The sequence below is a fragment of the Alligator sinensis genome, unplaced genomic scaffold (assembly GCF_000455745.1).
Source record: "Alligator sinensis unplaced genomic scaffold, ASM45574v1 scaffold207_1, whole genome shotgun sequence".
Lineage (NCBI taxonomy): Eukaryota > Metazoa > Chordata > Crocodylia > Alligatoridae > Alligator > Alligator sinensis.
In genome coordinates this window covers 415192-437053 of record NW_005842112.1, presented here as the reverse complement: position 1 = coordinate 437053, position 21862 = coordinate 415192, and the positions used below count along the sequence as shown (strand labels likewise).

At 42.3% G+C, this 21862-nt stretch overlaps 1 protein-coding gene across 5 annotated transcripts in view; it reads left to right on the top strand.

The window, feature by feature from the left end:
- MTM1 (myotubularin 1) overlaps positions 1 to 21862 on the top strand; it is a 60403-nt gene that overhangs the window by 22349 nt on the left and 16192 nt on the right. For all 5 annotated transcript variants that reach the window (XM_025205354.1, XM_006024644.3, XM_014520388.2 and 2 more), the window contains exons 2-6: positions 8000 to 8071; positions 8803 to 8875; positions 10428 to 10522; positions 12287 to 12397; positions 13488 to 13589. In XM_025205354.1, the coding sequence (XP_025061139.1) occupies positions 8000 to 8071; positions 8803 to 8875; positions 10428 to 10522; positions 12287 to 12397; positions 13488 to 13589 (453 nt within the window). The remainder of the gene's footprint in view (positions 1 to 7999; positions 8072 to 8802; positions 8876 to 10427; positions 10523 to 12286; positions 12398 to 13487; positions 13590 to 21862) is intronic.

Genomic DNA, 21862 nt, shown 5'->3' with positions numbered 1-21862 from the left:
GGAATACTCTTCCCCAGCCTTGTAGGTTCAAAGGAAGTAGGAGTGCTCACTGAAATTCCTACACTTCTGAGCTAATAAGCTTTGTAAAGGAAGTGATGAGGCTTATGTGGAAAGGTGAATACCCCGTGCTTTCCTTCATCCTAATGGATTTCTCCAAGTCTTTAGGGAGGATAGAAAGAAACGGGAGGGTGGGGTGGAATTTTTCTCCCTTTTGTTGACTTTTTTTTTTAAACAACATGAGGGAAACCCTGGGAGACTTGGGCCTCGTACAGACATTCACTTTCTCTTGGGAGAGTTGCATCTCTCCCAGGAGAAACTGAGAGTGTACAGTTGTTCAGGCTTTTCCTCTCGGAGTAAAAATGACCACTGTAGGAGGTGGGAATAACCAGGATTAAATCGCTCCCAGGAGACTTCCTCCTGGAAGAGCAAATGTCTGTACATGCTGTGGCTTCTCTCAGAAGAGAACATAGTCTTCCTGCATTTCTCCCGACCTAATCACCTACAACCCATGAGTTTCGAGTGGGCTTCTCAAGTCCACTCTTTTGAGAGCCCAAGAAAGCTGTGGACAGAAGTTTAAAGGTACTTAAGTGCCTAGAGTTGGTGTGTATTTGTGTTAAAAGACCTAGGCACTTAAATTGTATTTAAAAATCTGTTCTTTTTTGTCTATACATACAGGTCATTAGGAAATTTATTGAGATCCTATTTCCATGAGACTTTGGACCAGCTAGTATAAGTGCAGTGATTTCCCCCCCCCAATGAAAGATTAAGTTCTGAGCGGTGTTTATTTAAATCAGGGGTGGGCAATTATTTCAGGTGGAGGGCCGCTTACTGAGTTTTGGCAAGCCATCGAGGGCCACGGGACAGGCAGCCAGGAGGAGATAAATATTAATTTTCTGGATTTTTACAGGCTCCACGGGCCAGATAGAATAGCCTGGCAGGTCGCATCTGGCCCACAAGCCGCATTTTGCTCACCCCTGGTTTAAATGCTTTAGTAAGATCGTCAGGACAGTGCTCAAACTGTTTAACTTCTCCGTACTTGGAAAGTCTTAATTTGGTAATTCTCATCTGATTAGTTTAAAATTCTGAAATGTTTTAAAACAAGTCTAGTTACCATTTTTTTAAAGTTATTTTTCATGGATTTGTTTTGAGTGCATATGTTCAGGTGACATGAGTAATAAAGTCACTCTTATGCTGGGAATGTATTTTGCAAACTTCTTCCTATGGAGTGGCTGCTATTGCTCCATAATAATTAGAAACTGTTCTCTAATAGTTCAGTAGTTACTGAAACTATTTTAAGACTGATGAAATAAAGCTTTAGACTCTACAGCAGTATTACTTTGGCAGTTTGCCAGAACCAATGCTTTGGTGTTCTGACAGAAAAAAGAAATCGGTGTTTTAAAAGGAAATGTTTAATGATGGATTCAAAAAACCCCAACCCTTTCCTGACAACGAGTTGGCTATTCCAGTGTTAGAAAAGAACATACAGAGTGCTTCCTGCACTGGCAGGTACTGTCAATGAGAACTTGATCTTCTCAACCACTTCCTGTAGATCGTAATTTAGAATTTTGTTTGTTGCCTTATTACTCCATTAAGTCTCAAGTAAAGTTTAATTACTTGACTCGAGTTTCCTTATAAAGCAAGGGAAATAACAGGTGTGCATTATATGTTTGTCTTCCCTGGATAAGCTAAAATAAACAACTTGGTTGACTTCCAACACAAAAGTTGGGTGGTAAGAAAAGGACTTTGCCAGGTAGTATTTTGGATGTTTTAATGATGTATGTGAGAGCTGTCCAGCTTCTAAGTAGCTAGGGGTTGCATGCCCTGTGGGTTATCCCAGTGGGAGTCATGGGCCCTCAGGCCATATGCTCTGTGGACTCTGCCACCCTCCCTCCCTCCACTCCCGTTGTACCATGTACCCAGAGACCCCCTCCCCATGCCCAGTGTTGCAGCACATACCTGCATGGGAGCCCCCCACATCCAGCAGTGCACATTTTGTGGCCCAAGCCTCACCCCAAGCAGCCCATGCCATATCATGCTGTGCCACACTGTTCCCTGCAGTGAGCTCAGAAAGTAGAAGCCAGAGGAGGGAGGGGGAGCCCAGGGACTGGCTACCGTTGGAGATGGGCTCCTACTTGGCCACCACTCCAGAAACTGCAACTTAACCTGTTCTAGGCTGCACACGTCCCATGGATCACCAGTTAGACAGCCTGATGTATGTGGTAGCTTCCCCCCAAAAATAAAAAAGACTACAACATTGAACTAAACTCTTTTTGACAGTGAATTCTTATTTTATAGGCTTGGAACAAATGGCACAAACTGAATTTATAACAGTAGGAAACCTGATAAGCAGGGATCCTGGTTTTCTCCATTTAAAAATTGCAAATTCTCTGATTAAAAACCCCCCAAATGCCTCACTCCCCAACCACAGCCCCACCCTGGACCTTGCCAGTGCCCCTCACTTTCCACCCACAGCCCCCTGGGCCCTGCTGGTGCCCCTCACTCATCACCCACACCTCCCTGTCCCCCAGCCCTCCTGGTGGGGGCCAGGGACCTGGATGCACCCCCAGCCGCCAGCAGTGCCTGAGCCTTGGCTGCTGCCTGTGGGAGGTGATGGCTGCTTCCCCCTCCCTCATAGGCAGCATGACTGGAGCGGAGTCCATGCTGCGGGGAAGGCAGGTGCAGGCTGTGAACTTGGGCTCCCCACCCTGTTGCCCTCCACCCAGGACCTCTGTGGCCCAGTGGGTGGGACCCAATGTAACGGGGCAGAGCGGGGCGGGGAAACTTAATGCCACCACTGCACGCCCCACGCTGCCATGGCAGAACTCCCCAGGGGCGCTGCGTAGGGGGTGCATGTAGATGCGTGTGCACCCCCTGAGCGTGGCAGTTCACCCCCTCCACTGAGCTGTGGAGGCCTCTGGGGGAGGGTAGCAGAGCAGAGAGCCCTGAGCCCACAGTGGGCAGTCTACACTTGCCCCATGTACAAATCTAGAGGGCACGTGCCCCCCATTGCCCTCTTCTGTTTGCCTGCCCCCCCCAGAAGTGCTCGCCACAGGAGCAGGGAGCCAGGCCTCCCCCAGCTCAGACAAGCTGCCCATGGCTCTGTTCCGCTCCCTGCCTGGGCCCTGTGGCCATACATTCTTGCTCCGGTCCTGGGCCCCAAACCCTATGCCCCACCCGGGCTGAGCAGCATCCCAGCTTCAGCCCTTCCCAACTCCCTCCCTTCCTCCCTCACTATGGGAGTCTCAATTTTCACCCCCCGCCCCAATAGACTTGCCTGTAAGAGCTGTTCTCCCACCTGCCTGGCAGCCACGTGCGTGCGTGCGCACATGGTGCCCCCTGCCTGAGCACTTTCCTCTTGCTCCCCCCAGCCCCTTGCAGGCTGGAACTCTGCCAGCCTGCAAGGGGAAATCCATTTCCCACATTTTTTCTCTTTAAAATGAGAAGATCCGGGTTTTACCATGTTTTTCCATGGCGAAAGTAAAACCCAGATCCCTGCTGATGAGACATTCCAATTCTGTTGTGTAATTCTTAGAACACTTTTCCTTGTTTTTATATCTTCTGAAATATAGGACGTTCAGGCAAAAGGATTTGTTCCTATCATAATTAAGATGTCTAGAGAAATGAGGCTAATGACGTACACTTCCTGAAGTGCTTGTGCAGTGTATCTTTTACTTTTTAGCCAACAAATTAGATTTTTAGAGCACCCTATAATAGAGCAAAAATAAATGACAGGTGCTTGATGGGATAAAAACAGAATGTTATTTTGCATTGCTGTCTATCCAAGCTTTAAAAACAAAGGTAGGTTACAAGTTCTATGGATTTCTTTCCGTTAAATTGAACCTTTGCATAAATATTCTGTACAATTTTAGTCGGTACTTCCTGTATGTTCTGCAACTCGGATGACTGGGTTTGGGGCCTGTATCCTGACCTGTACAGCTACAACCTGATCAATATTCAGAAACTGTGTGACATGGGGGTAGGGGCGGGGGTGGAGAATATACTCTGTCCAAAGAAGGCAATTCAACAGTTTAGGATTCCTTTATTCAGTTATAGCTGTGCCACTGGCTCGGGTCATACCAGTAGTGCAGTTAGAGGTGTGATTGCAGCACCTATAGCCCACATACCCAAGCAACCTTTCATTTTGCAGCTTGGGTACAATAGTCATCAAGCCAGAGTGACCTGTACCTTGTTATGGGCTAGGACGGGGTGGTGGTGAAACACAGACCGTGGGCTGGATGTGGCCCACGGTGGGTCCCTCATTCCCCTGGCCCAGGCACCATCTGGCCGTGGCGCACCCTGCTGCACACAGTCATTGCAGCGGGGCTGGGGTGGCTCTGCAGCTGGACTTCCTTTCTCGGCAGCCCAGGTGGCCGTGCCTCCTTCTGGCTGCCACTGCCTCTGCTGGCCCCAGCCCTGTGGTACTGGCAGGGACCCGTGCTGCACAGCCCTGACCCCGTGTGCTTGTGCCTGTTCTGGGCTCACTGGCCCAGGCTCAGCAGCAGTGGCACCAGACAGAAGCTGTTCAGTGCGGGGGGGCGGGGGAAGCAGCCCCTCCCCCTCCGGTTGTTGTCAGGTCTCCGCTGCAGCATCTTGGAGCCCACACAGGGCTGCCCTGCATCTCCACAGCTGTCCCCACCACCTCCGGGCTGCCGCACAGAGCAGCAGTGGCAGCACAGAGCAGACGCACAGCGGTCTGGCGCAGGCTCTAGGTGCCTGCAGTAGGGAACTGGCGGCAGCAGCAGGAGGAGGGGCTGCTTTTTCCCTGTGCTGAACAACAGCTTCTGTCCGGTGCCGCCACTGCTGAGCCTGGGCCGGTGAGCCCGGAGCAGGTACAGGGTCAGGGCTGTGCAGCACGGGTCCTTGCCAGTACTGTGGGGCTGAGAGCAGTGGCAGCCAGGAGCCATTGCCACCTGGGGTGCCTAGAAAGGCAGTCCAGCTGCCAGCCGGAGCCGCCCCAGCCCTGCTGCATACCCAGAGTGCAGCAGGACGCATGGTGGGTGGGTGGTGCAGAGCAGGCTGGGTCGGGTCTGCACGTGGGTTCCAGCTGATTCGCACTGGCAGGGGTGAGTCCACACATCCCACAAACACTGCCCCCACTCGCACCCTCCCCAACACCTCCACATGTACCTCCCCACCACACATCTGCATGCCTCTGGGGGGAGCCCCGCTCACTGTGCACCCCTGCCCATGCACACCCCTATCTACCCTTCCCCTCCACACACCCTGCAAACCCCATATCCACCCAGCCACACCCCCATGCACCCTCCCCCACATACACACACATCCACACACATACCCCCACCCCTCCACACTCCCCTACAATATACAAGAGTAAGACTTGCAATCACCTCTATATATACCACACAAACGCACAAATCGGGACAAAAATATTTTTAAAAATAAATTTAAAATATATGATTGTCCGTGTTTCATTTTTAGTGTATAATTTGGGGTTTTTTTCCAGTTCCAAGATGGCAAAACCCATCCCAAAAAGAGTACTTCTGGGGGCAAGGGTAGGGACTTCTGGTGGCAAAGGTCAGGGATTAGGGGGTGGAACTTCCAGTCTCAAGATGGTGACCAGGAGGCGGGGCACCTGTCAAGGGCAGGCCTTGCGGCCTTTGACAGCTTGCCAAAACTCACTAAGCAACCCTCCACTCTGGGCTAGGGAGGTACTTGGGATCCTGGTGATCTTGTACAGCCTATACTGCAGCCCATTCCACTGTGGCTTGACTGCTGTTGATACCTGGACGATATAGTTCTCATTTTGCTAGTATGTCCAACATATGCTGCACTCGCATCCTCACGTGCAGAGTACACATTATCCATTTTTTGTAACTCTAGTCTCCATTCTACTAGGGCATTTATTTTTAAAAAATGTGTTTCCACAAAAGGATATTAAAAAAAAAAAAAATAATATTTCAGTAAATATACCTGAATATTAATGAATAATGAATACTTTCACATTATTATAATTAAAATAGAACTCAAACTAAGAACAAATACAAAAAGCTCTTCAACATGAAGGATAGCTTCAGCATTCAAAGAAATTAATTCTTCAACCACTTGAATATTTGGTGTTCAAATACATACAGGTGACACAAGTTAGCATTACAACTAAGGAAAACATTACATTTGTTCAGAATTTCCTATACTCTGAAAGATGTAGTGGAAAAATTGTGAAACGTGTTTTTCGTCTGAGCCTATAAAATTGATAAAACTAGATTCCCCCTTGTTATGTGTAGAGGATCCTTTTAATATAGGTAGCAGAAAGGGGATACCACAATTCAAGTGACTGCATATGAAATATGGCAAAAGCACTATTTCCTGTTTGGGACTCCATGAGTTGTGTTTTAAAGCAAAGCAGTTTCTTGAGTGCAAAAGTAAGGATTATTTTTTGAATTCTAGTGAAAATCAAAGCTACATTCAGCTAGCTGAGCTCAAACTCCTAAGCTTCAATAAAGGTGAATTTTTGGAGAAAGTTGAGCCTGAAAAAGATCTAGACAGGAAATGATGCTTCAGTATGACGGTCATCCTAGCAACTTAATGTGCTGCATCACAGATTCTTTATTGCTCATGTTTCCAGCTGGAATATAAATAGATTTGTGCTGTTCTCTAAAGGGGTGTTTCTGCTTTCTGCTATATTTGCTAAGCTGGGTCATGGCAGGATATCAGAAGTAGACTTAAGTAAACTGAATATCGGGCTACTCACATTTGCCTTGCTGTTATGCACTCATTACACAGACCAACTACAAAATAGAAATTATAAAAAAAACTCCCTAACAGTGAAACACTTCCTTGAACAACCCAGGGGTTTCAAAGCAAGTTTGTTTTCACAGTTCAAGATGGTTGTTAGTACTGGTGTCTGTTCATACTGTTGTGCAGGAGCAAAGGTAGACTCGCCACTTGGTACATTGTATAAAGAGAGATTTACAAAATTCTGAAGGGAAAGGGCAACGGTGCTTATTTCTAAATGTAGTCTTTTCAGTTAGGATTGCAGTAAGAAAGATCTTGCACTTCTTGTTGGTTTAAATCAGATGGCACCGCAGAACTTTTCACAGGGCTGCTGCAAATCAGTAAGTGAGCTGGATGAAGAGTGCCCTGCTAATGAAAGGGAAGTATAACTGGCAGTCATTTCTGGAAAATAGACTTGTGCCTCTGCTCATAAAGTAAAATCAGCAAACGGACTGAAGCTTGCTTGCTTGCTAATCCGGAATGGTGTAGTTCAGTATTTAATCAAAAGCAGCTTTTTGAACTTGAAATAAAAAAACCCTGCCTCTTCATTTCAATGCATCAAGGCTATAGAGATCAAGAAAGTGGTGGCAAACTCCCTCTGCTGTTGGGCTCATTGAAGTTTCATTGTTTAACTCTTGAAAGTGCTTATAAACTCAGATTGTTTCCCCCGTCTTCTCACTGTTTCTCTTAGCTTCCCTAAAACTGTTCTGAGTACACTAATGTTAGTGTCAGAAGCTGTAATTTCTTTTAATTTTGTCACCATTTTGCCTAAATGAAAGTTTTGGGTTTTTTAATGTAAATAAATATTCTAAGTAAACTGGGTTCCTAGGCTGTGTCTGTATGTGGCAGAAATCATTATTTTAAGTATTATGACTTTTTTGTTGATTCCAAAACTCCATAGGATTTTAAACATGTAAAACTTAACATGAAGAATCCCAGTTTGTGAATTGAAGGGGGAGGGGGAGGAATAGCTGGGATTGAGACCTGTTGTACTCGGTTGCTTTAAAAATATGATTATCTGAGTAGAGGTGCTGTTCTTCAGTCCCTTCACAGCATCTGATGAAGTAAGCCACTGCTTATGAATGCTAAAATTTCTCTGATTTAGTTAGTCTGCAAAGTACAAATCTACCCTGCCTTCTAATTGTAATCAAGCATTTGATTTTTAGGCATTTCAAAATCTTAACTCCCATTTTTGCAAATTGGAGAGCTGTGTTCTGATGTATCCAATCTAACTGAAATTTGTCTCCGATATCTGCTTTCTCATCAGATCCCCAGTATGGCTTCATCATCGACACCTAAATATAATTCCAACTCCCTGGAAAGCTCCTCAGTTAAAAGGGTGAGTGCCATTTATTTTTTCACTTTTAAATCGCATGTCTCGGGGGCATTAGCTTTTCATGTTCTTGAGCCCAAAACTGTATTTATATTGAGTTATACAGTCAAGAAAAAAATTTAATTACTTCTATTGTCATAATTTAAATACAATCCATTGTTCAGAGTTGTAAGACTGTGTTCACATGTTGGTGGATCAGAAGATTTTATCTCAAGGGTTTTGTTTGTTTGGTTTGGTTTTTTTAATCTAGTACCTTACAGTCCTTCCTGGTGTATGGTTACATAATTGTTCACTTCTTCTAATATTGGAAAATGCTATTTTGTTACTGTTTAGCTGTTTTTTAAGAAGAAAAATTCCTAGATTAACCAAACAAGTTACATCTAGCTGCATATAGCTGGCTCAGTTTGAGAGAGAAATCCCAACTCCACTTTTCAGTTACAAGTTAAGGGCTATATACATACACACATGCACACCTTGCTCTGTCTTGGTGCTATAGAAATTTATATTCAGATTAAATGTGAAGATTATTTTTAATGTTTCTTTAGTAACACATGTAGCCAAAAAACCTTTACTTTTGTCCTTCTTTCCTTGCATTTTTTTTTTTTATAAATTCCTGCCCTTAAAATCCTTTCTTCATTTACTGACTCCTATATTTTTATGAAAGTTTGCACAAGTATGATTTGAAGTGATGGTGCCCAGTGAAGAGCCTTCCAGTTTTGATGCAATTTTTTCTTTAGACCCCAAAAGATGGAACTAACTGGGAACAAAATGAGGAAATACCTCGTCTACCAGGAGAAACCAGAATTACAGGTATAAGGTTATCATTGAACCATCTAAAATACTGCATGTTAAAGGAGAAGTCTGCCCACCTATGTGTAGATTTACCCCTGCAGTGTTGCATAATTGGGTTGGGCTACTGGGGAAAGCTTATTTATGGGAAAAATCACTAATTTTTTTTTAAAGCCAATCAGTGTTATGTAACGTTTAATCCAAGGCAGACTCGCATACAAGGAAATGCCCCATTAAGAGTTGCTTATTAATCATAATTTATTGCACATATAGCACATGTCTGGTGACAAGACCCCCCAGTTTGCTTATGCTTCCAGTAGATAATGAAACATACTGCACATAACACATCAATCTCTCCTATAGTAATGTGCTACCTTGGCAACACTAACAAGTCAGGATTAGTAAGAGCACACTGGTTAAGTGTGTGGTGTTGTGTTAGAGAAATAGGAGACTTAGTTTTGTGTCCCAGTATGAGGAAGATTAATGTATTGTGTGCAGGGCTGCCTTATCTGTTGGAGACAGACGGCTGCTCTGTGTGGAGTCTGCTGCTGTCAGTGGAAATGTGCTACGTGGGTGTTCAGGTGCACATAAGAGGTCTTTCTAGTTTGATGTTCTTTGCTTCAAGGGATGCATTGGATGGGCATTGCATATGAGCAACCTTAGCTTTTTTTTAAACAAAGCTGTTGTTTATGGGGGATTTCCTGGGTTTCTTAATATGGGCAAATGAAGTCTGCTGGAGGGGCAACAAGCATGGTCCTCCTCACTTTCCCTATATGGAGGGTACTGTGAAGGAGTAGGGATACTGGATGGGGGTAATGGATCAGGACTTAAGGGCAGAGGAATAAGTAGGGAGAAAAGTATAACTGGATCTTTTGAATGGAAACAGTTATAACAGCTAAAGTAAAACTTCAGAAAAGTTTTATAGTAGAATCTTTTTAAGAGCAGTTTGCTATATATGTGGTCTTTTTATGATGTAGATCAAGGCTTATTAGGGTTGGTACTGCTGTGTTCTAGTGTGTGTTTTGGGGTCTAGCTACTTGCATTACAGTCTGATTTATGACCAGGGTGGGCTTTGTTTTTTAGTTTTGTTCCGGTGAGTGGAACCAAATGGGGTTTGTTAGTGGAACTCATTAATGAGTCTCCTTCCAACCTTACAAGAGATCTAGATTTGAACTTGGAAGAAGGCAGACTGTTGAAAGATAAACCAGTTAATATTTAAGAATGTTTTCACTGTGAAACTTGAAAGTAGAGCAATTCAGTAGCCATAAGAAAGAATTAAAAGTCAGTCACTTCTCACGTAGCCCCAAGAAATTTAAAACACAAATGTAAGCATAATTCTGTGGAAATCAACTAGTGGAATTGGGGCAAATATGGAGTCTGAAACTTTTCATGGTTTTTTCTGCCCTAGAAGATTGGATTTCAAATGGACAATGTTTTAAATTTATGTGACTAAAGTTTTTCCTGCCTGCCAATCTCTCTTCTTATGAGAATAGTTGTTCTTATCTTGCTGTTTACTAATATTGCCCTTTATCTTAAACATTAATTAGAAGTTAATACTGTGTTTCTTTTATAGATAAAGAAGTTATCTACATGTGTCCATTCAATGGTCCCATTAAAGGAAGAGTGTACATCACAAACTATAGGCTCTACTTAAGAAGTGTGGAAAAAGTGAGTAATTGTGAAAGTGTTTACACACACATCCGCTCTGCATAACTGGGGATGGCAGTGAGATACAGTTGTCTGTCACCTGGCTACAATCCTGCATAGGTCTATGGAGTTGCTAATCGATGGTTGCCTAATTGGCTTACATGAAACAAATTGCTTTCCAAGTAGTCACAAAGGCAAATCTTAACCAAAATAAACCCCATAAAAAAATAAACCCAATTGCATTTGGTTCCAATTTTGGTCACTTTTTCTTATTTCACTCTGTTCAACTTTGGCCCCCTGCCCCACAGAGGCATTGATGGAACTGCACGGGAGACTTCAAAGCAGTGTGTAATAATTGAAACAATAATTGCCTTCTCTGCCTCTAAGTAATCCTCCAAAAGTAAAAGTTATTCATTTTAACTATAATAAAAACACATAAGTAAATGCACTGAATTTCAGTGACTGGCTTATACTTCTCAGTATTTTTTTGGGTGTGGATAGTAACATAACATGATGCAACAACACTTCCCATTGTTACTCTTGTGATTGAGACAGTTACAGTTTTCTACAAAAACAAGATTTTCCTTGTAACTACAATTAGGAAGAGATAAATAGTATGAAAATGGAATGATTTGAAGACTAGTAACATTTAAGCATAATTAGAATTATCTTGCCCTACTGAATAGCAGTGGCTGTTATAGAACAGTGCGGGGGGGCCAGTCTTTTTGGCAGGCATGCACAGGGTAAGCAGTACCACTCTGATTCCCCTGCCCTTGTCCGATCCATTGCTATGATTTCTCCTATCTGCCACTGTTCTTCCTGCTCCCTGCTATGTCAAACAAGACTGTTGCATGTGGCACTTGTGCTGCAGATTGCCCACCCTTGTTGCAGAAAATATAGGTGGGTGAAGCAGTATAAAATTCATAGGCTGCTCTTTTGCATAACTTGTTATCAAATTTAAGGTTTTAAGTTCCTAAACAGAGATTGTGATCTTACCTGTTTGATTTGATGGTGAAAGCTTGGCAATATTTAGATACAAAAATGGTAGGTGTATCGCTCTGCTATGTTAATTTATAAAACAGTATTTTTTAAACTGTGAATAGAGGAGTAACTTATTTCTTTAGAGGATTTAATGAAAAGATATTGTTATTTTTATATTATAAAGATTGTGTTTTAGCCTAGAGTGGTGTTCAATTAATATAGCTAAACAGTTCTAGGGTTTAATAATTATGTGATTTAATTGTAAAAATCTTAATAAATAAAGCGCTACCACCGTCAGGTGAAGTTCCCTCAGTTTGTGCTTGGTTATGCCTCTGTAAGATGAAAACTATATGTTAGTTTTACTTTTCTCAAGTATCTGTCCAGCTGTTTATTTTAAAGATTAGAATAATTGAGCTGCTATGTAGCTTTTTAGTTAACTCATATAGGATATACACCTCTGCTAACGTATCTGACAATCTCATTTCACTTTCCTAGTGAATTGCTGTCTGACATGTTCAGGAACAAAATTTGGTGAATAGTCTTTCGATAACAGTAACTATAGTACACCTGGACAAATGAAAAACATTTTCCTGATTTAAATATCTTGAGAAGTTAGTTTCTTAGTTTGTAATTGATATGCACTGACGTAGTGATACTGGAGAAGGGAGGATGTCATCAAGTCAGTGTGGGCTTCACATTGAAAGGTTAAAGCAAGAAACACCTTTTCTTGTTTTACTTTTAATCACAACTGAAATCTGTGTGAAACTAAGGTACAAACTTTTCATATTTATTTCTTCCCTACAGGAGTCAATTGTGATATTGGATGTTCCTTTGGGTGTAATTTCAAGGATTGAAAAAATGGGAGGAGCTTCAAGTAGAGGCGAGAATTCCTATGGACTAGATATAACTTGTAAAGTAAGACTTGCAAGAATTCAATAAAGGGAGAAGTCCTACTTCTCACTTATGCCCTTCATTTATATTTTCTAGAATTAGGCACAACTGCATTAGATCCAAGAGATTTTTTTTCTTTTTGCTGCTTGCTTGCCTGAATCTGTAGTAGTACAGCCTAAATGTACTTAAGGCCCAAATTGCCTTATTTGCTCATTATCCTGCAAGAAGAATCTTACAGGCAGCTTTTTTGAATTGTCCAAGAAAATAATGTACATAAAAGGGTTCTTCTGTGTCCAAATGAGTTGAATAGTGTTTTGTAACATTAGGCAAAAGATTTTGTATTTTGTATAGTTTGGTACTGTTTGGGCTTTAATCGCTCCTTGTACCTATAATTCTTTTATTTTATGGACCCTAAAAGTCAGTTGTCTGTTATTGTGTACTTTTTAAAAGACCCATCAAGTACCTTTTAAAAAGGGTCACTTAGTTACTGTATTGACTTTCATTGCCAGTAAAGGGGTCTTATCTTTAGAGGCATATACTGACTTGCAAAACTTTTTTTTCCTCATAAGAATGTTGGCTATACAGAATGCTACAGAAAACATGGGTTTAGGAGGATTTTTTTTGGTAATCCAAGACCCTTGTGTAAGCCTGGACTGGAATATCTATGCCACAGACTTTGTTCTCAGCAGTTACATGTACAGATTTCTTAATTTCAATGTTAGTCAAGAGAAAATGGCTGGGGACAATGTAGTCTAGACAGATTGTTGGCAGAGTATTCGCATTGGAAGCGCAGAGTAACTCCCAACCCACACGTAGTCAGTAACCCATGAGACTTGCTAGTGAATCAAAAACTGTCACTTCATATGGCTTACAGCCAAAGTAGAGGAAGAGCAGCAGTATGTATTTGGGTAAAACTCTTCTTTCCTATTACATGTTAGCTATCATCTTATAAAATTTCTTATTTACAAATAAAGAATTCCTAACCCATAGTATAAGGTGGAGGGCCTAAACTGAATGGTTTTGTATCTTTTTTGCATATGTTATGTAGAAAGTATTCAGAATGTACTTGCAGAGTACCTTAATGAATTTTAAAAAGTAATTTTTCTCATTTTAGGATATGAGAAATCTACGGTTTGCACTGAAACAAGAAGGTCATAGTAGAAGAGATATATTTGAAGTCCTTACAAAATATGCTTTTCCTCAGTCTCACAACTTGGTAAGTTAGCTTAACTTTACTCTTTAGGACACTTAATTGCATAATTATTTTTATATTTCTCTGTTAATTACTGGACCTGGTGTAAGAAACCATGACTCCTAAAAAGAATCATTGCCATGACCCCATGTTTAAAATAGACTGTACAGAAAAATCACATTATTTAGAATTCATTTATCCCAAGAGCTTATGCCTTTTCCTTTCTTTAAAATAATTAACTTTCAAGTATATAAAAAGTTGCCAAATCTTTGTACTCTAATTATTAACAGTTTCAAATTTCCTATGACCCATACAATTCATTTTATGTAAACCTGAGATTTATCAGTTACATCTCTCCTGATCAGGTTTATATGATCGCACGTATGTTATCTTATTTCTTGAAAACATTGAATTACCGTGCAGTCTCAAAAGCAGTCAAAGTGAGGCTCTTGACAATTGCCATTTAAGAGAAGTAGGGATAGTAAGCAAGGTAATCAGATGATAATACAGCACTGAATTTGTAAAGGCTTGCTACAAATAACATTTCATTAAAAAGTTCGGCAACACTGAAGCTAGCGAACCAGGGGTTTTTTTTTCTCTAAGTTCAAGAATCTTCATGGCATGTTTAGCAGATCAGTTTGACATATTTCAGTTAATGTTTCATGTTGTCTGGTGTGAAGTTTAGTTAAACTTTTCTTTATTTTGTTTGGATTAAGTGTATAAGAAATATTAAAAGGGTTGTAGGATTGGGTTTAAGGTGTTAGATCTTAAGGAACTTTTCTCAAGGAATTTTCTTAACTATTTGGTGTACACAAAATCCCACAGAGAAACTGATTGCATATCTTGATTTTGGTTGTGGATTATAATTATGATTTTTAAATTTGCAGACGATGATTTCATATTGCATTAGGACAAATGTGCCAATTTACATACTTTTTGCATGTAACTAAGCCTGCCAGTTGTCTCTCTTGCTGATTGCATATAATTATGGGAATAGTATTAAAGTACAATAAACTGCCTTTTATTAAAATCAGCCTTTGAACTTTAATTCTTGAGGTTAAATGTTGGGCACATATTACAGGAAAATATAATGTGTTGAGACAAATTTCATGTCTACAAGTATACTTGTATCCGTTACTGCATTCTGGGCGCTGATGGATGTGGGGGAACAAAAAAAACCCCCAAAACATGCCTTACCGGAAGCAGCGAGTTACTTTAACGCAGCTCCACAGTGTCTGTATAAATCAGGCACTTGAGCAGGCCTTTTTGGTGCTTTTATCTAAAGCTGATTCAATTAGCTGTTAGTTAAAAGTACCAAGAAAACCCCATTAAAACACCCAGTCTATACACATTGGGAAAGCCGGGTGCAGCTAACACACTGCCTCTTCTGGGCATGCGCTGGGCTTGGCGTGGGAGCATGCCGAGTTTGAAGTAAAGCGCCATTTTTTGTTTTTATTTTTTTCATGTCTGCAAGCAGCCTTTCTTATGCTTAGTGTCGTTACACTTTCCATTCTAAACAGCCGTCTGTCACATACTGAGGCCTTTCTTCTTGTATATATATTTCTATAATTAAAATTTTAGTTGGCCCCTTCTTGGATTCTTTAGTATTTTGGCTGCTTTGTTTGCCTGTGTGACCAAAAAAACCCTTGGAACCTTTTTGAGTTAGGATATCCCTTTTCCATGTATCCTGTGGTTGAGTCTGAATGCAAATGAATCCATATTGTTTATCTATTAAAGCTACTGATTCTGAGATGTACCTTATGCAAACAAAGTATATCAAGTGATGACACTGACACTTTATTTACAAGACATAAGCTGCACAGCATATATAAAAGTGGAAAAGGAAATATAATCCCATTACCAGTATTATACATGCTATTAGTAAACTTTTCTCCAAGAAAAGAGAAGGGAAAAATTCAAAGAAATGTAATACAAATTCATAGTAGTCAGAGATTAACAGGTGGCTTGAGTTGCCTGTATTAATGCAAGTATTAGGCTGTTATGTGAGTGTGAATAACCACTGTATGGTATAGACCTAATTATTGTGTTCTGTGCCTCTTAAGTTAGAAGTTCAATGATTGTTTATCTGACTATTGTAAAGGTTCAGTCTGCTGTAGTACCTATTTGTCCCCTCTGTTCTGTAAAAATCTGCCTGGCCACTTTGTGAATTTTTACTAGATTCATCTATAGATACACAAACCTGTAATTTTAGAGCAAGGGTCGGCAGTCTTTTTTGCTGGCACAGGCTAGAGCTTACAACACAGCTGTTGCTGCGAGACGGAAGCCCCTGCCCCATCCTTCCCTTCTGAGTGGCTGGTTGCCTGATTCCCAGCCCCTCTGCAGCAAGGGTAAGCTCAAACACTGCAGAGCCTGCTTTGCAGTGGAAGAGAGCAGGGCAGAGAGGCAGCATGGTTTAGCTTCTTGAAACAGATCTCTGCAGGCCGGATCTGACCTCTTTGTGGGCCAGACTTGGTCACTGGGGCTTCCTATACACATTCTTGTTCATGTTCTAATTAGAACGGTTCAGTGTTGTTCCACTGTTACATGTATTTAAGCCCCTGTATATTTTAAAATGGCCAGGGGGGTGCATTACCTAAACCTCGTCAAAGTGAGGTTTAGATGAAGCATCCTGCAGCTGTTTTTAAACATGTGGGGGCTTAATACATGTGACCAGCGAGCCATTTTAATTACAGCAGCTCTCTGAGAACTGCTTTAAGTAAAATACACCCCCCCACCCCTCAATGCGCCTCCCCTCACCCCTGAGCATGTGTATAGGCAGCCTGGGTGTTTACTCACTGAATCCAGGACATACACAGTCCAGTTTTCTAGTAGTGACCGCAGGCATAACAGGCCATTACCACATCATAAAAAGTGCCTCTCCCCCTTCTCTCTGAACCCCGGCACTCTGCACCTTCCCATTTCCTAGCTCTGGTATCAGGGAGGGCAGAGCAGTGGAAGCAGTGTAGGAGGTGCTGGAGGCTCACTGCTCCTGAAGGAGATGTTGCATCCTCTTCTTTTTTTATGCTATTGGTAATGCCCAGTCATTTAAGGGGTCTATCTTCCTGGTGTGTAGTCATTTATTAATTGCATTTTTACATGCTTTTCCAGAGAAGGTTCAACTGTGGCTAATTTAGGACCTTTTGTGCTTCTTGGTTGAAGTCCTCATGGAGATTTTACTGAAACAGTTTCAGCCCTTTGACCAATTAATTTCCTCGAAAGAGGGTTAATTGAAAATTCACCTCTTTAGAAGTTTAGTTCCAAATTACTGTCCTTTACTTGAGTTCTCATAGGAAATAATGTAAGGAAATGAAATGGAAAATGCAGTGCATCAAACACTGTATTGAGTGTGGTCAATAATTGCCTGTTTTATGGGAGCTGTGAAAAAACTTTATACCTGGATTGTGTTTCCACAGTTGTAACATCTGAGACAGAGCAGCTCCCTTCCCTTCATTGGTTTTAATGACCTGCTTGCTATAACAAATGGCATATTGAACCCGAAGATCAATTCTTACTCTTTGAATTTTTACTTATTTCTAATTTTAGAAATAAATATTTAGCTTGGTTGATTTGTGGCTTTATTTGTGTGTGTGTGTGTGTGTGTGTGTGTGTGTAAGGGGGCAGGGGTTATGTACACACTTGAGTTTCACAAATGCCCCATGGTTTATCATGGGCACTGGGCGCCCATTGGACATGTTTCATATATTCTATTTAATCAACCAAGTATGCACACACCTTGTTCATCTGTTACAATTTTTTGTCTTGTTGAAGTATTTTAATAATGTTAGCAAACTAGCTGCTTTTACTTCTGTTTGTCATGCATTAAAATTTATAGATGGTAGTCAAAGCAGTGTTGAACCTGAGGAATAAAGAGGATATTTGGCTAACCTTCAGTAAGCATAATCTCTTCATGGACACATTTTCACAGCTATTGCTGTAGGGCTTTTATGACCAACATAGCAGAAAAGGCTGTTTCCCAGTTGGAAAAAATCTTAATTTATTACTTAAGTTTTAGGACTTGCTGTTCTGTGTATGTTGGCAGCCTGTAGTATCAGAGGGGGTCTCTGCTGCGAAGAAAGGAACTGAGAAAGTAGGTCACCTGCTTGCTTTGGCAGGTCTTGACATTATTGGTGTGGGTTTCAGATTCCCTGCTTTGGGCCAGGTATTGCATAGAAAGCACACAGACGTGTCATCTTAGCTCATCAGTTACTCCTTGGGGCTTGCATGTTTTCCTAGGGTTAAAAAGCTGTAAGAGGGAAAACTGGGTTGCTTCCAATATGCAGTGGTTTTGGTTGGTGTAGTGTCAAACACAGAATTGGGCTTGAAGTGACTAAGGGATCAGAAGAGAATGAATGGGTAATGTTTCAAAAATCAAAACTGTGTTTAAGATCTTAACACAGAGACCAGATTTCTGTGTCTCAGGGGAACTAAGTGGGGAAATATCAGTCCGGTGATTACATTGGCAAGGAGGACAGCATGCCTTCTTCTGTGTTGCATCTTTTTGGCCTGTTCATGCTCTGCTGCAGAGAGGGACTTGTGACAAGTACAGGTGCGGGGTCTAAATCCTAGCATAGAAAAGCAGTTTATGATACCATAGGGGAACAGTTTCTCTAATATCAAAAGAAGAAAAATGGAAAACTGAAAGATGTCTTGCCTTATGTTGCTGTCTGTGCTCTCCCTTAGTGTCGTCTCTCTGTGTCTCTCCATAAGCATGTCTGTATATATATATTTTTACTGGCGTGACCATTTTCTAAATTTTGCATTTTACACTTTTCTTTCTCCAAAAAGCAACGAGGCCAATGTTTTCTGTTTTTCTTCAGACTAAAGGTAACATTTGAACTGCACCTAGGTGAGTACAGGTGAGGTTCAAAGACTTTGCCTGTCCCTGTGAGCTACCCAGCTTCATGTGAAAACTGACAGGTTGGGAGTCCTTTTGCTACTCCAGGAAGTGTAGAAAAACTGTCTCCTAAAAGCAAAGGTGTGATAGCTCAGGCAAATCCACATGAGCAGTGAACTTTAAGCTAGTAAGCTTGGGGATTGCTGGCATAGCCTGGGCTAGAAGCCCCAGTAATTAATTACCCAAGGTCCTGGGCTGGCTTTGCAACTTGCTGTTGGACTCTAGGCTGGCTAGTTTGGGAGTGTTTAAATGAGCTTCAGTCACACCTCTGACGGCAGCGTAGACATGCTGAGTTCAGCACGGCCTGTGGGGGAAGCTATGAAATCAAGGAGACAGTTGGGCGAAGAGGGTTGTTGTGCAGGGTGTGGAGGAGAGGGATTGGTAACGGGTTCTGCAGGGTCTTCTCTTGATTGCTGAGTAACTGGGCAGTTCTCTCTCTAATTGGGATCCTGAGTTTGAGTGTTTCTTTCCTGGTTGGCAGCGGCATAGAATAAAAGAAAAGCAGGCTGGAAGGGACCTCTTGCAGTCATCTGGTTCAACCCCCTGCTTTTGGAATGACTTACAGCACTAGTTATACAAATTAAATTATATAAAATCATTATATCAAAGTGCAAATGTCCTTATTATAGCTGGGGTGTATTAGCCTTCAGCCACGAAACTACTTTCCTTCCTGACAGTAGCAGGATTAGTTAGGGTTGGAAGCTAATTCAGTACACTATGCTACTTGGGCCTAGAGTAGCTATATTTTTAATGCTTACGGGACCTTGTCTAGTCATGCCTAAAGGCCAGTGCCTCCTCTTCTCTTATAAATTGAGTGGCAGATAAAATTGTTTTTCCTTGACTAATCAGGCTTGTAAAGGTTCGTATTATTTGCCTATCTTAGTTGGCACTACAGCATTTCCGATTTCAAGTCTCCCCAAATCTCTGAGTTGATATGAATGCTTGCAGGAAGTCATGAGAGTTTTTGTATCAAGGTGAATTCTGTAGCCCACATTTTGGGCTTTACCATATACAAAGTTCATCTCTGTGGCAACTTTTGGCACACCTGCTAAACTTTACATTTTGCATAAATCCTATAAAAGCACTCCAAGCCCTTTCTGTTGAGGACTCTTACTGACTGACTAGTAATTTTGATGCGTAATAATTTAACCAGTTTAGGACTTCAGTCGTTATATAGACTGCTCTATTGGAAACTTTGCACACCTCTGTAAGAATGGATGAGGGATGCAAATCTGTTTTGGATCATTACCCCCATAACCATAGTATCTGTGCTGAGTACCTCTCTCTATAATGTATTTTTATTTATATCGCACATCTAGTGAAGAACAGTGCTATTGTCACAATTTTATATGGTGTACCAAAGTACAGAGGGGCTAAATGATTTGTCCAGGCAGGGGTGGATTCAGGTGAAGTGTAGCAGCATGGTCTTCAACCCCCCTCCCCTTAGCTGTGCGCTGCATGTCCTGTGAGCTTTACAAGCTTACCAGCTGGTATGCCCAGGGTCCCTGCTTTCCTCTGAAGCCTGCTGCCATTTTTGCTCTTCTCTTCCTCACTTTCCCCATCCAGAGCTGCAGTCCTTCCTTCCTACTCCCCTCTTTCCATTCCACTACATTGGTGGGGCAGGAAGAGGGCAGGAGCGAGGGAAGAGGAAAGGTTGGCAGGGCAGTTCTGTCCTGAAATGCTCTGGCCAGCTTCGAAGCTCACGGCACATGTGGAGCTCTGGCAGAGCTGTGCTGACAGGGGTGGGAAAAGTCCATCTGGCAGGCTGCATCCAGCCTGTGGCAGACTCCATTTCCCAACAGCCCTGCCATTGCTAGACCCAGCCCTGCTGCCTGGGCACCCCAGTGCACCCACCGTGAGGGGCAGGATCTGTGGCTGGGTCTCCCCTGGGGTGGGGGAGGTAGGGCTGAGGAGACCCTGGGATTTTGAGGTGGTGATAGTGCAGGGCTGGGGCAGAGCCATGATGCATTGCCCACGCCCCTGCGATGAACATGGGTTCCTAGGGCCAGGACACAGGAGCAGATCGTGGTGGTCCCATGCTGTCACTGTCCCAAGATCCTAGCCCCGGCCCCAAAGCAGCTCCCTGCCCAGCCACATGCCTTGCCCGCATGGCTCCTGGCCAGTCTCCACGGGGACCCTGGGAGCAGCAGGGCTGTGAGGATGTGGGACTGCAGAACCAGGACTTGGCATCAGCCCCACGCTGTCACAGCCCCATTGCTCTTGGGATCTCCACGGAGACTGGCCCAAAGCTGCACAGCCAGGAGCTGCTGGGAAATGGAGTCTGGCCACAACCCAGATATGCCGTTTTGCCTACATCTGGTCTAAGAGCTCACTGGCATCCAGGATCACAGCAAGAGGTTGCAGCCACCCACTCCCTTCACCGGTGTGGCACATGCACAAAGCACTGTGCATGTGCCACACAGGTGAAGGAATTGTGGCTGCACTCCCATCTCCACAAACTGGGATCCACCTGTCCAGAGTCGCAGAGGTTGTGGGGCAGAGCAAGAGTTGAACTTACTCTCCATGGTCCAAGTCTGCTTCTCTACTGTATCGCAGTTGAAAATTATCTCTCTTATAAAGATACTGAGTTGTTTGCCTTCAGTAACTTTTATGCTGTAGCTGTTCTTTCAAAGCACCTGTTTTTAACAGTGCCTGCTAATATTTCTGTGCCTCATGGGAGGGGGGAGGAGAGTTATTTGCCATTACACCTCATTTCAAGTCTTTTATAAATGAGAAATCTAATTGTTGAGAAATAAACTGGGATGTGAAGAGAACTATTCAGTTTTTGACACTGAGATTTAAGATGAATTTCCCTGACACCTCCACTCTCCAGCAGTAAAACATCAATTACATATTTAGGATATCACAATACTGATATACTTCTAGTAGAGCTGAGAAGTCTGTAGGTACACTAATATTTGTAGGAAGTCACTGATGTGGACTGAAAGTTACTTACATAACATAAAGAACCATGATTTAAAATCAGTTTAAGATCTGTGATAGTATAGAGGGAATTTCATGACATGACCTGTAAACCATTTTGACTTCATTTGCTTTAAAAAACTTTCCACCAATTTTAGTACAACAACAGTGTAAGGGTATTTAATTTTCAGGAACAGTCAGGTTTTAATTAGTATGCAAAATGTCTGATCTTTATTTTGCAAGTGAATAACAGAAAAGGAATTCATGATAGGCGAAGTGGCAACTTTGTTTTCAGCATTTGTTATGAAAGTGGCAGGCTTTTCCTTGAACAACAGGTTGGTGATGTATAGCATATAGAAAGGATGAAACCAGCAAGTTAAAAATGGAAAAAGCTTTGTGAGCAAGGATTGGCACTGTTTCCAGGTGCGTTTTCAATACTCCAATTTGTTTTGCATATCTGCTGCTATCCTCTTTTCTACTT